Source organism: Anopheles coluzzii, chromosome 2, assembly GCF_943734685.1.
Source record: "Anopheles coluzzii chromosome 2, AcolN3, whole genome shotgun sequence".
NCBI classification, from domain to species: Eukaryota; Metazoa; Arthropoda; class Insecta; order Diptera; family Culicidae; genus Anopheles; species Anopheles coluzzii.
The window spans coordinates 20,502,146-20,514,840 of NC_064670.1; the positions used below are offsets into that span (position 1 = coordinate 20,502,146).

The following is a 12,695-nucleotide window of genomic DNA, read 5'->3' on the forward strand; positions in this document are numbered from 1 at the left end:
GGACAAGACAGGGGGAGAAGGAGCTGGATCGGCGGCCTTGATGACATTTGTGACCCCTGTGGCGCACCTCGCCCCGATGGAGCGATAAATTTGATCCCTCCCCGCCTGCGCACTGTGACACGCGCGTGTCTCGGCAAAGAAGAGTCACTAAAGGGCCGCCCGACCGCGTGCGTGCGTGCGTGTGTATTGTGCGTTCGTTAAAAGCAATGAGCATTGATCTGTGCAGAGAAAAGGAGGTGGGAGAGCAAGAATCGGTTTCCGTTCCGTGCAGCATCCAACCAGTGCGGTTTTGCCGGCTGGCGTGCTGGGTAGCCGGCGTGACATTACCCCAATTACGGCACAGCAGCGGCAACGGTGGTGGTTGGTGGTGGTGGTGGTGATCATGTCTCGATGACCCTGTGGCACACTCTTAATTGTAACCTGTGCACCGAGATGTGTGCGTACGTTTGCTCGTCGGTTCTGCTCGGTTCTCTCCTCGCCGCTTCATCGCTTCTCCGTACCGTGCGCAAAAGAAAGCGAATGCGCGCAGACCACCGTTCCAACGAGGCGCTCGCAGGTCGCGGCCAAGGACAAGTTCACGACGACGCGATGCCTCCTTTCGTCGCATTGTTTTTCTTTGTTTTTGTGGCACTGTTTTTCGTGCCTGTGCCATGCGGCGCTTCCGTACCCGGCTGGCTGTGACACGCAGGAACTCGAAGGGTTGTGGAGTGTCGCAATTCAAATTGCGGCTTAACCGCTATCGTTTAATTAAGGTCGATGGCGGTTTTGCGATGGGGGTCCGCTTATCTAGAATCTTTCCACAAAATGCCCCGACATGCCCGTGTGACGTGATTAGCACCGCGGTAGTTAAATGGTTTTGGGGGGTTTTTTATTTCCCTAATACCTTTTGAATGCATTTTTAATCGTTGATGGAACGAATTGAACCCCTCAACAGCGGGGTTGCCAGTGTGGTGGTGTACTGTTTTATTGTACGAACAAAAAATGGGTTTGCTAATTAAGTTCCTTTAAAGTGTTAAACCATGCTGGACACTCTGTTTAGTTTCATTTTCATCGCGATACGGATACATAAAAATAAAACCCGTTCTGCGGATCGTTGACCGTGTGGCGCATCCAGTTTCCAGCTGCGCAGACCTCCACACGCGTACATCGATTGCGGAAGTGAATGTTTCGAGCTGGAGCTTCAGAAAGCGCCAGTGCAAGCACACGTTGATGCGAACCACCTACCGATAGTGCATATATCGCTTTATCGTACCGGCCGCCACACGACTGCCACGCTCGATCGAGCTGGCGATCGTACCCTTGACTTTAGATTTACCGAAGGTCAGTTACATCAAGCCAGCTAGCGGACAGACGATGACCGTCCCTGGTGGCAGGCAGAGGGCTGTTTGGGGTCGGTTGGGTGGTTGTTCTGGAACCGCCGATGCACACGGCCATAGATGGAGCCGTCGGAGAAATTTCTCTCTTGCCAATGCGCACACTCACACATACACACACATACGCACAGGTCCGAATATGGGTAAAATGATAGATCGGTGGACATCGCCGTCGTGGCTAGTGATCGGTGATCGGTGCACAACGGTGATCGGGGGGAGTGAAAAACATCGTGGTGGATATTTCGTGAGAGGTGGGAGTTGTAGAGGGGGTTCGTGCTCACTGAAACAAAACCGCTTCCTATCTGGGCCGCACAGTTCAAGGGTAGCTGCATTATCGGGGCTGTCTACGAAAGGATAATTGCACTGAATATAATGATACAATAGGATCATGAAGCTCAATCGTGTTTCTAACCGCTGCAAAAGTGGGTTAATTTGAAAAGATTATCAATATTCCTTAAGGATTGTGTTGTATTGTAAAAAAATATTGCTTTGGAATCGGCAATTCTATTATCCTAAACTTGGTAAAAACATCTCATTTGTAGTTATATTTACAATGGCTCAAATTTCAGCTAGAAAATGTACCAAAATTGCGCCAAATCGAACATTGTATAACAGTCTTCCGGGAAATCAAACAACAACCGTCCTTCGGACAGTTGCACACAAGCTGACAAACCACCAACAGTGCTGCTAATTTGCATTGTTTTAATTACTATTCCTGCTTAAAGCTGCTGCATTATTTAATTTACTATGTTTTTGCCGTCTTATTCATTTTTATCGATCATTACCCTCAAAACAATCACAAATTCATGCCGTAGAACACAACACGGCCACCCTGTGGTAAGCTACTTGACGTATTGAAACCATCCCTATAAACACACTTGACAGTAGCACAATGCCAGTTAAATTAAATCGTTATTGGCGATATGAAAAATGTATTGAAACTATTAATAAAATAAACAAAGCTTTATAATCAATGGTATTACAGCTAATAATTATTCCCGAAACGATTTCCTAACTGTTTTCAGTTCGACATTGGATTACCACAAACGCAACTGCCTACATAGCACAATCTCCCCAAAGCCGGAAGAATAAGAACAACAACAGCAGACACATTGTAAACAACCTGCCATGTGTTTTTTACGCAATTCGGTGCTTATCAGGGTCCGCACGACGACAACAAACTAGTCCTGCTAGAGTACGTAAGACCTCGACCACTTATCTGATCGGAGATTTGGAGCGACGGCCGAGCGATCAGTTACCAACAGTGTACGATCGAGAATCAGACGATCCAGTTGTCTGTTGTTGACGAGAAGCTTGGCATTGGCGAGACATCCTGTGACCATCCACCGACTGCAAGACCCGTAGAGTGCAGAATGGCCGAACTAAACGCTGAATTCCGCGGCTATCGCTCGCCGCTGAGCACTCGCTATGCTAGCAAGGAGATGCAGTACCTGTTCAGCGATCAGCACAAGTTTTCCACCTGGCGCAAGCTATGGATCCTGCTGGCGAAGGCGGAAAAGGTATGTCTTCGTTGACTGTTCTGTTTCTGCCTGTGCTTAAAGTGTACCGATGCACTGGAATGTTGTTTCAGGCGCTGGGATTGGACATCAGCGAGGCACAAATTGCGGAGATGGAAAAGCACGTCGAAGACATCGACTTCAAGGCGGCCGCGGCCGAGGAAGCGCTCACCCGGCACGACGTGATGGCGCACGTGCACGTGTTCGCCAAGCAGTGCCCGCTGGCCGCACCGATCATCCATCTCGGGGCCACTTCCTGCTTCGTGGGCGATAACACGGATCTGCTCGTTCTGAAGGACGCGCTGGACCAGCTGCTGCCGAAGCTGGTGGGCGTCATTAAGCAGCTGGCCCACTTTGCCATGCAGTATCGCGAGCTGCCCACGCTGGGCTTCACCCATCTGCAGCCGGCCCAGCTAACGACGGTCGGCAAACGGTGCTCGCTCTGGATCCAGGATCTGCTGATGGACGAGCGGGCGCTGCGCGCCTGCCGGGATAATTTGCGCTTCCGCGGCGTCAAGGGCACGACCGGTACGCAGGCCTCCTTCCTGCAGCTGTTCGCCGGCGACGGTGCGAAGGTGCGCCAGCTCGACCAAACCGTCACGCGGCTGGCCGGGTTCGAGCGGTACTACGCCGTCACCGGCCAGACGTACTCGCGCAAGGTCGATCTGGAGATTGTGTCGGCGCTGGCCAGCCTCGGCGCTACCGTGCACAAGATGTGTTCCGATTTGCGGCTGCTCGCCTCGCGCAAGGAGCTGGAGGAACCGTTCGAGCAGACGCAGATCGGCAGCTCCGCCATGCCGTACAAGCGCAACCCGATGCGCTCCGAGCGGTGCTGTGCGCTGGCCCGCCATCTGATCACGCTGCAGGCGAACGCGGCCAACACGCTGGCGACGCAGTGGCTCGAGCGCACGCTGGACGATTCCGCGAACCGGCGGTTGACGCTGTCCGAGGCGTTCCTGTCGGCGGACGCTTGCCTGCTGACGCTGCTCAACATCTCGCAGGGGCTGGTCGTGTACCCGAAGGTGATCGAGCGCAACATCGCCCAGGAGCTGCCGTTCATGTCGACCGAGAACGTCATCATGGCGATGGTGAAGGCGGGCGGTGATCGGCAGGTGTGCCACGAGAAGATTCGCGTCCTGTCGCACGAGGCCGGCGCACAGGTGAAGCAGCACGGCAAGGACAACGATCTGGTGGAGCGTATCCGGGCCGATCCGTACTTTGCGCCGATACTGGGGCAGCTGAGCAGCATACTCGATCCGAAAACGTTCACGGGCCGGGCGGCGGAACAGGTGGTTGAGTTTGTGACCGAGGAAGTGAACCCCGTTGTGGCGCTTTATGCGGACAGGGTCGTTACCAAGTCGGCGCAGCTGAACATTTGATGGAAGAGCGGGACGAGGGAACGGTTTCATGTAGCAATAAAGATTTCTTTTGCTCCAAATTATGCGACTGTAATGATTCACTATTATGTTCACTTGGCCGGCAAGGTCAATTTGACAAATTGGTCTATTATCATCTTGTTATGAGAAAATCGGTAATGGTCGCACGTGCAGCGAGAATGAGACGTGCAAGTGAGTTGAGTGAAGTGAGAATAATCATCTCATGCGTGAGGTTCGATCATTCTCACTATGGCGTACAGGTGGTTCGTGTCCATGATTGTGCCGGACCGTTGGAAAACTCATTTTGATAAGCTTTTTTCTGTTAAATAACTTTTTTTTTATTATTGTTTTAGCTAACCTAGCACGATACAATGTGCGCTGTACTGCGTTGATATATCAAGTGTTCTAAACCTACCGAGCTGACTACACCTTCCGGACGAACCATTTGCAACAACTTTCTTTTACACGCGTTCCGTTATGATTTAAAAAGCAAACAAGCTACAGACTAAGTAAAACAAGTAGGAGGAAAAGAAAACACTTAAGAGAAACATAAATTGTACACCCTCGATTAAAATACTCTTAAATAAGGACCACTTAAACAACGAGGTAAGCAACTAGATAAGACCATACACGGGGTATTACAGCCTAGGGCCGATTGTCCGTGTGCTACGGGTGTGTGTGTCATACAAAATTAGCATAATTGTCTCTCAGTGCAAACTATAGCCGATTGTCAGGCGCATCTCGGGCCGGTGGCACTTCCTGTGGGAACAGATTGTAATTGCTGTTTAAAGAGCAGCTTGAGGCGGCCACGGTAGGGCTGGTGCCGGCCAGTGGCCGCTCGATCGTCATCGTTTGCTGCGGCACTTGATGATCCGTCTGTACGCCGAGACTGCTGTAGATTTCCTTCATCAGAAACAGCATCGTGTCCTCGGAGTCCCTGGAAAAGAGGAGAGCAAAAGCAAAATAGTAAGCAAAGGATGCACACCCCTCGCCGCTCCGGAGCATATGCTTACCAATAGCACACATGACTGGTCAGCGCAAACAAGTACTCGTTGATGAACTCAAACGGTGCCTCCTGCAGCACGTAATCGACGCGCCGGGACTGGTTCAGCTTGCCGAGCGGTAGATTCGTCTCACCACTATCGACATCGCTCGTGCCGGACGACAGGTTGGACGTCGAGCCGGCGGCATCAAACTTCAGCTGATCCTGCAGCACCTTATCCACCTCCTTCTGTATCGCCTTCGGATCGGGCTTGGAGCCCATGGCCGTCAGCGAGTACACCGTGTCGAGCGTGTTGCGGAACACGTCCGTGACGCGCTGCCGCAAATCGTTGCCCACCCGCAGTACCGTCTCCTTCAGCTCCAGGTGCATCCGTTTGCGGCCCTTGTGATGGGGTATCAGGACCGGGGCCAGCGTGCTCAGATCGGGATTGATCAGTGCCTCGATGCGGTACGCGACCGGGTCGTACGGGTGGAATATGTTAAAGAACCCGTCGCACGTCGGCAGCTTAAAGTCCAGGCCCAGCGCATCGATGCCGCGTATCGTCACGAACATACCGATCGGTGAGCCGAGGGCGAAGAACATCTTCGGCTGAAACATTAGCTGCGGGTAGGTTATGTACGGTTGGCCCGTACCGGCCGGTCCCACTTCGTAGTTGATTTGCTGCGAGCATTTGCGCACCAGCGGCCGATGGTTGACGAAGGCATGGTGTGGCGTTAGCGGTGATACCGTATCATCGTCGGGATTCTCCTGAAAGAAACAAAACAAATCATTACACTGTAAGCGTACATGACGGGTGAGGCCTTGAGGAGGTCCTTAAATGCTTACCGAATTCTCCGGCTCACACGACTGCTTTTGCTCGGCACGCTTCTGATGGCACAGCAGATCGAACAGTATCAACGAACCGAGCGAATGGCCCGCCAGCGAAACGCGCCCATGGAACGTTGGATTGCGCTGGCAGAACAGCGCGTACAGCCGGTTCAACGATTTGCCAACCGCATCGATAATGCTTTGGCAAAACATCGGGCTGGTGTAGAACAGCACGTCCAGCAGCGTGTCGTTGGTAAAGTGGCGCAGCTTCGGTATCGACGGTAGCGTTATCGACTTTAGCTTCTCGTCCACGCCCGACTCCTCCGAGTGCAGATCGTCGTGCCAGGAGATGGGCAGTATCTCGACCCGCCCCACATCGCCCCGATCGAACGACGAGCGATAGTGGCTCTGCACGAGCTGGGCGGAAATGCTGCGGAACTCGTCGACCACCTCCTCGACGCGCCGGAACCGCAGATCGCATGCCTCCCCAATGCCGTGCACCATGAACAGCAAATGGTCGATCTTTTCCGGCTCGTCGTCGTCGATATTAAACTCATCGATACCACGCTTCACCACGCGCGGCCGGTTCGTGGTCGAGGGCACGGGCGAGCTGCCGCCACCCCACGTGTCCGGATTCTGTGTCTGCAGGAAGTGCACGATGACGGACGGTCCGTGAAACACGACCGTTTCCCCGTTCGGGATCGTCACCCGCCGGTGCCACTCGCCCGACGTAGCCGCCTCCTTGTACTCGCGCTCGAGCAGATCGGCCACCTCCTCCTCGTACGGTACGAACCGCGAGTCGACCGTTTTGTAGAACCAGGAGCACCGCCGCACCTCGTTGGCCGGCCCCTTCCAGTAGACGGGCGTGCGCGTTCGCTCCCTGATCGACACATCGTACCGTCCGCCGTCGGTGTGCACTATCACGGGCGGGTTGCCGTCGTTTTCTGCGTCTGCGCTTTCGCCCCTTGCCTGCAGCGTCGTCAGCCCGTCCTCGAGCGACATCGAGTCGGCCATGGTGAACGGGGACCAGACGCTTTTGCCCTCGATCTCGCGCCGATAGAACCAGTGGTTGTAGGTGGGCCGGTAGGCAATGTTGGTGGTGCTGGACTCCGCTATCGAGGTGCCCCCCGTGTTCGTCGTGGCGGTGGTGGTGTCCTGCGCACCGACGCTCGTCGTCGCCATCGCTGCCATGCTGCTGTTCCCGTCGTACGTGTCGTACGTGCGGCCGGTATCGCGAGAATAGAAACCACCGTCCTGGTAGGCGGACGCTTTGAAGTCGAACAGATTGTCGCTGCTGAAGATCGGCTCGTTGGAGGCGGGCTCTATACGGCCGGGTTCCTGTTCGCCTTCCTCGTCGTAGCGTTCGTTCGCGAGGTTGCTGAAGCTGCTGACGTGCGATACGCTCGAGGAAACAGCTTGCTCAGTTGCAGTAGTGTTGGCAGTAGGCGTTGCTTCCTTCACAGGACCCTTGGGCGTGGATTCCACCAACGGTACGCTTTCTGCCGGTGCATGCACAACAGCCGGTGGTGCCGGGTCAGCTGCACGACCGAAAAAGTTAAACAGCGGCACGGACGATACGGTTTGACCCGTTTTGGTGGTGTTCGCTTCGGTGGCGTCTGCCTGCGGGACGATAGTGTTGCTGTTGAAGAAATCGACCGGATTTATGGCTGGCGTTGGCTCGGTCGATGCAAGCACCGTCTTCTTAGCCTGCTGCTCTATCGGTTGCTGGGCTGGGAAAACAAAGTTAGCGTTCGTTTGTGATTCAACAACCGGGATCGCTGGTTGAGAATGATTTGTACCGAAAAAGTTGGACAACCCGTTATTGCCGTTCAAGTCTTGAGCGGGTTGAGTAAGTTTTTCCTCTTGAGGGTCAGGAAGGAAAATGTCTGCCGGCGGTACGGACCCGGGAAATATTGCTGCCGGTTCGCTAAGGTTCGAATTGGGCCGCGGTGGTGGCGATAGTACGTTTTCGCTCGACTTTGAGCGACTGTCCACGATAGGCTTCGCGGTACCGGATCCGGGAGACTGAGCTGGTTCTGTTCCGAGGAACGATGACGGGAAATCGTTTACGCCTTGCGAGGCGATCGATGCAATCGCTGTAGCAGTTCCAATGCTAAAAGAAGCGACGCCTTGCCTTTGGGAAGTTCTTCGTTCTACGTTTTCGCTCGACTTTGAGCGACTGTCCACGATAGGTTTCGCGGTACCGGATCCGGGAGACTGAGCTGGTTCTGTTCCTAGGAACGATGACGGGAAGTCGTTTACGCCTTGCGAGGCGACTGATGCAATCGCTGTAGCAGTTCCAATGCTAAAAGAAGCGAATTGATTTTGCACCGACTCAGCAGCTAGTGGGAAGCTTGATGCGGTTGGGGCGGCAATGGGTAAATTTTCTGATTTATAAAGCAACGGCTCTGTTGCAGTTACCGTTTGCTGGAAATTTAAGTTTGTGTCCACCTGTTGCGCTTCTAGCGGCTGCTGCTGTGTTGCGTATGGATTAAATATCGATCCTAGGGAAGATTGAGGTACAGCCTCGGCCTTTACTGAGGCGGATTGTGGCTGAGTTGATGCAGTTCCTTGATAAGTAGGGACCGGAATCAACGTAGGTTGTACGCTGCCTTCCGATGGTGGTGCTGGTAATGGCGATTGTTGAGGATATTCACTTTTATCCGAAACGACCGGAATTGGAGCAGTTGGATTGAAAATTGAAACCGGTGCTGGATTTGCCGATGGCGCAAAAGAAGGCGTGAAAATACTTGGAGGTGCACTTGCCAGTGGTGGTAGCTGTGGTTGATTGCCCTCTTGAGCGCTAGATAAAGCTACCGGTTGAGCAGCTGCTGCAACAGGAGGCGTAAAAATGCTCGGTGGCACGCCTGCTGCCGGTCCCGTTTGAGATGGCGGCGGCAGTGGCTGAGCTCCCAGCTGATGCGCAGTAGACAACGGTGGTGGCTGATTCGGCAAAAATACCGCTCCAGCAACGGGCGGCACAATCGGTGCCAGCGGGTTCTTGTACCGTCCAACGCCCGAGGCACGCGTTGAGCTGTACGGATTGCTCTTCGACGATACGGACGGTGCCGTGCGAACCGTTGGAATCTGCGCGGGCGAGAAAAACACCGGAGGTGGAGCTGCTGCCACCGGTTCGGAGACGGGCGGTACCGACGGACCTGCTGGATTTGCTGTCTCTGGAGCAGCGGCCGTAAAGAAGGTGCTGCTGCTCGCTTCTGCCGGCGCTACAACTGGCGGTGGTGCAAATTCGACTACTGGTGGAGCCGCAAAGAACGACGGTACAGTAGCGGCTAATGGCGTAGCACTTGCCAACGGTGGTGGAGGTGGTACTGCAGTTACCGGTGCCCCTGTCGGTGCAGCATTGACATCGACAAATTGGTCCGCGATTGATCCACTTGGTATTCCGCCAGTGAACGGGGCCGCCGGTTCTTCCTTCTTCTCACCGCCAAAGCTCGGTTTGGGAAGCTTCTCAAGGATGTTGCTCGGCAGGTAGCTCAACAGCGACGGCTTGCCTTTGGGAGGTTCCTCGTTCTCCGGTGGTGCTGCCTGTTTCACTTCGCCTAGATTGACGGGTGCGGGCGGATAGTGTCCCGATGGTGTCACAAAGGGATGAGTTACAGGGGGTGTTGGTACTGCAGCGTTCGGTGCCGATGATGCAGCCGACCCAAGGACCGGTTGGGCGGTGGTGGTGTTCAGGCCAGGTATATGCGCGTACGTTTTCTTCTTGCTGCCACCTAACCGGTACGTGTTCGATATGCCACCGTGAGCGGTCGGTGGTGGTAGCCCCGCAGCCGACGGCACCTGTTCCGGGTTGTAGAACGTCGGTGCGGGTGGTGGCGGTCCGGCGGCTAATTGTCCCTCCGAATGGTGACGATCGTCCGGTGCGGTTTGCGGTGGTGCACCGAAGGCGGACGACGGGTCGTACGCGGATGAATTTATTAACGGCCCTAACGTCGACGGGTTGCTGTTGTTGTTGCTGCTGCCGGGCGTAGTAGTTTGAAATTCTGCCGGCGAACCGTACGTACCGACCACGTGTGCCGCTGATGGGTCGTTTGCGTACGACGGCGGTGCGGCTGCTGGAGGTGGTGCCGGCGAGGTGCCCTTGATGACACGGCTGAAGGTCGAAAATACCGTTGACGCGACGTTCGGCAGCTGGGCGGCAAACTGGGCGGTCAGTGCCGACGTTTGCTGCAGGTACGATCCGCCCGACTGCTCCCCGGTGTCGCCGTACTGGACCGGGCCCGCTCGTCCGTCGCTATCTTCCAAATCCTGCAGCGGATTGTAGTCGATCGTGGGCGGCCGGGACGGGGCTTGCGATTCGCTGCTGGCGGTAAGATCGATCTCGCTAAAGCTATCCGTATCCTGTGGCAGCTCCGGGATCGTGCCCGTCACCGTTTGCTGCGAGCTAAAGATGGCCGGCTTGCTGGGTGCTGCAATGAAAGGGAATGAAATGAGAAAAGCTTATTAGAATACAGTGTTAATGGCGTGGTTCTAGTCAAACAGGTTATTTTATTTCACTGACTACACGTGTTAACGTACAACCGAAATTATTATTCCCTTCCCCCGCTCTTCAACGTCGCCTTTGTTCTCACACGCTGCAACGCCCAAACAACGGTCAGTACGCTACTAGCTATTAGAACTATTTACCCTTCACCCAAGGATAAAGCTGCGTTCATCGGCGCCACTGCGGTGAATAATAATTGCGTTCCACTTTACAACCCGGGAGAAACTTTGCATATCTCACTCAACCCCCTCCTACGGTTATGTAAAAAAAGGGTGTTAAATAACAACTAAAGATGGAGCCGGGCTGTACGGCAGAAGAGAAAGCAATTCTTTCGCGTTGGAAAAAAAAACTACGACAAGTAATTATTCAATTATGCTAATAATATTTCTTCTTTCTTCGCCTCCAGTCACCCGAACCTGCAGACCTAGTATTAAAGTGGCCGGCAGCAAAACAGCTCCATTTCATCGGAAAACCATACTTCTTCGTACTGGTGGGCTATCAGCTTGTCCCGATCTAGCACAAATTGAAACATTGTAGCCTTATGCAGTCGTTCTGCGATTACATGACAAGGTCTTAACATACCGTTGGTACACTTGACTTGGTTGGTCGTTGGTTTAAGAAACTTTAGGCTACTAAGAGTTGACCAAACTAGACGTGCATATAGCGATAATGAACCTTTGACTGCGATGGCTATCAGATTTAATGCACATTATGACTCTTTTGACTGGAATTCCCTAATTTAACCTGTTTTTCTTGCTGTGATACTCTGTGTTATTTATTTTGTGCTGATGTTACATTGTACCGTGATGCTTTATGTTATTATAAGTTTAGTTTATAAGATCAGTGATAAGGCCAATTATGGCCAATCACTTAACATTTACAAATAAACAAATAAACAAATAAACACGGATTTGGGTGTTATATGTGTGATATGTGATATGTATGCATTTCTAACAGAGTGCTTTTGTGATTTTGTTGCTGGCTGATGATGATTTATTACCTTTAACTCATTCGAATAAAGGAACGCTGTTTAAAAACGGTTCACTTTGTTCAAGGTTAGCTTAAAGGGTGCAGCAGCCCAGACAGATTGAATCTCAGTGCCGCATCGGCACCAACCTTACACCTTATCGTACGATTCCGTTCGTTTAAAAGCAAGGACACATAGTCACGGCAACGGCTAGCAGCCTTGAAAAGCTTTGAAAACCACCCCCCATTAACGCATTCCTGAGCCTCCCACCCGCACAATACCACTTGAAGCTGGTTGGTGTTGTGTAAAGTAACGCCGCCAATATGCGTTTACTAATTTTTACAACACTCGGCAGAGCAAACACTTCCACACCTAGCTCGGGGTGCGGGAACGCTTTTTGGTGTTGTTGCTTCTTTTATCAGAGATAGAGCGAAACCTCTCCCAACTGTGTTGGGCAAACAACAAATCGGGCAACGTTCGTTTGTACTGCAGCTTTAGCATGGATCAAACCGAAGGTTACACGTGGAGTACATAAGGGAGGGTTTTCTTTGTAAAATTAGCAAAATAATATTACAATCGAGTTCAAGAACAAATAAATAAAATGTATATCAATAGCAGCTTCAACTGGAATTGGCAAAGAACACGTTCGTTGACATTAGCTCCGTTAGCACAGGATCACCTTCAAGCTCACAAGAAATAGCAGGATAAAATTGGTTTCGAATAAAACACGATCACCCCCAATACAACCTGCCCAAAACTCGCCCAAAGTGGCCAGGCCAGTGACAAAACGCACTGCATTGGGTTTCTTCTTATTTTCGCCAACTTGTTGTAGAACCACATGTTGTAGTAGAACGTGAAATATCCGGCGGCATCGGCCGCACTCTGATTTGCATTGAATCAATGTCTTTCATATCACATTCGGCACAACAACATCAACAGCAACGGCGGCACCAACGGCAATGACACTTTGAAGATGTTAATAACGTCGATGACCGCGCCGCCAGGACCGATCATCCTCAATTCGGTCACCTACCTTTTTCTGATCGCAAAAATCTTCCGATTTCGTTCCCCCGCTCCCCCACCAGACCGGTCAGTGGGAGTAGCATGAAGATCGTGCACTGCATGATGATCATCGATCGAGCGGAACA

At 52.7% G+C, this 12,695-nt stretch overlaps 2 protein-coding genes across 2 annotated transcripts in view; one reads left to right on the forward strand and one right to left on the reverse strand.

Moving 5' to 3' along the window:
- Window positions 1-2,460: 2,460 nt before the first annotated feature.
- LOC120952797 (adenylosuccinate lyase) lies at window positions 2,461-4,331 on the forward strand. Its single transcript, XM_040372316.2, has 2 exons — window positions 2,461-2,893; window positions 2,965-4,331. The coding sequence occupies exons 1-2, from the start codon at window positions 2,747-2,749 to the stop codon at window positions 4,267-4,269; spliced, it is 1,452 nt and encodes a 483-aa protein (XP_040228250.2). The 5' UTR covers window positions 2,461-2,746; the 3' UTR covers window positions 4,270-4,331.
- A 249-nt stretch (window positions 4,332-4,580) lies between these two features.
- The window catches only part of LOC120952795 (uncharacterized), a 45,084-nt gene continuing 36,969 nt past the window's right edge, over window positions 4,581-12,695 (reverse strand). Inside the window, exons 2-4 of the mRNA XM_040372309.2 lie at window positions 6,095-10,506; window positions 5,280-6,016; window positions 4,581-5,203 (exon numbers count right to left, since the gene is read on the reverse strand). Coding sequence (XP_040228243.2) covers window positions 4,984-5,203; window positions 5,280-6,016; window positions 6,095-10,506 — 5,369 coding nt within the window. The 3' untranslated portion in view covers window positions 4,581-4,983. The remainder of the gene's footprint in view (window positions 5,204-5,279; window positions 6,017-6,094; window positions 10,507-12,695) is intronic.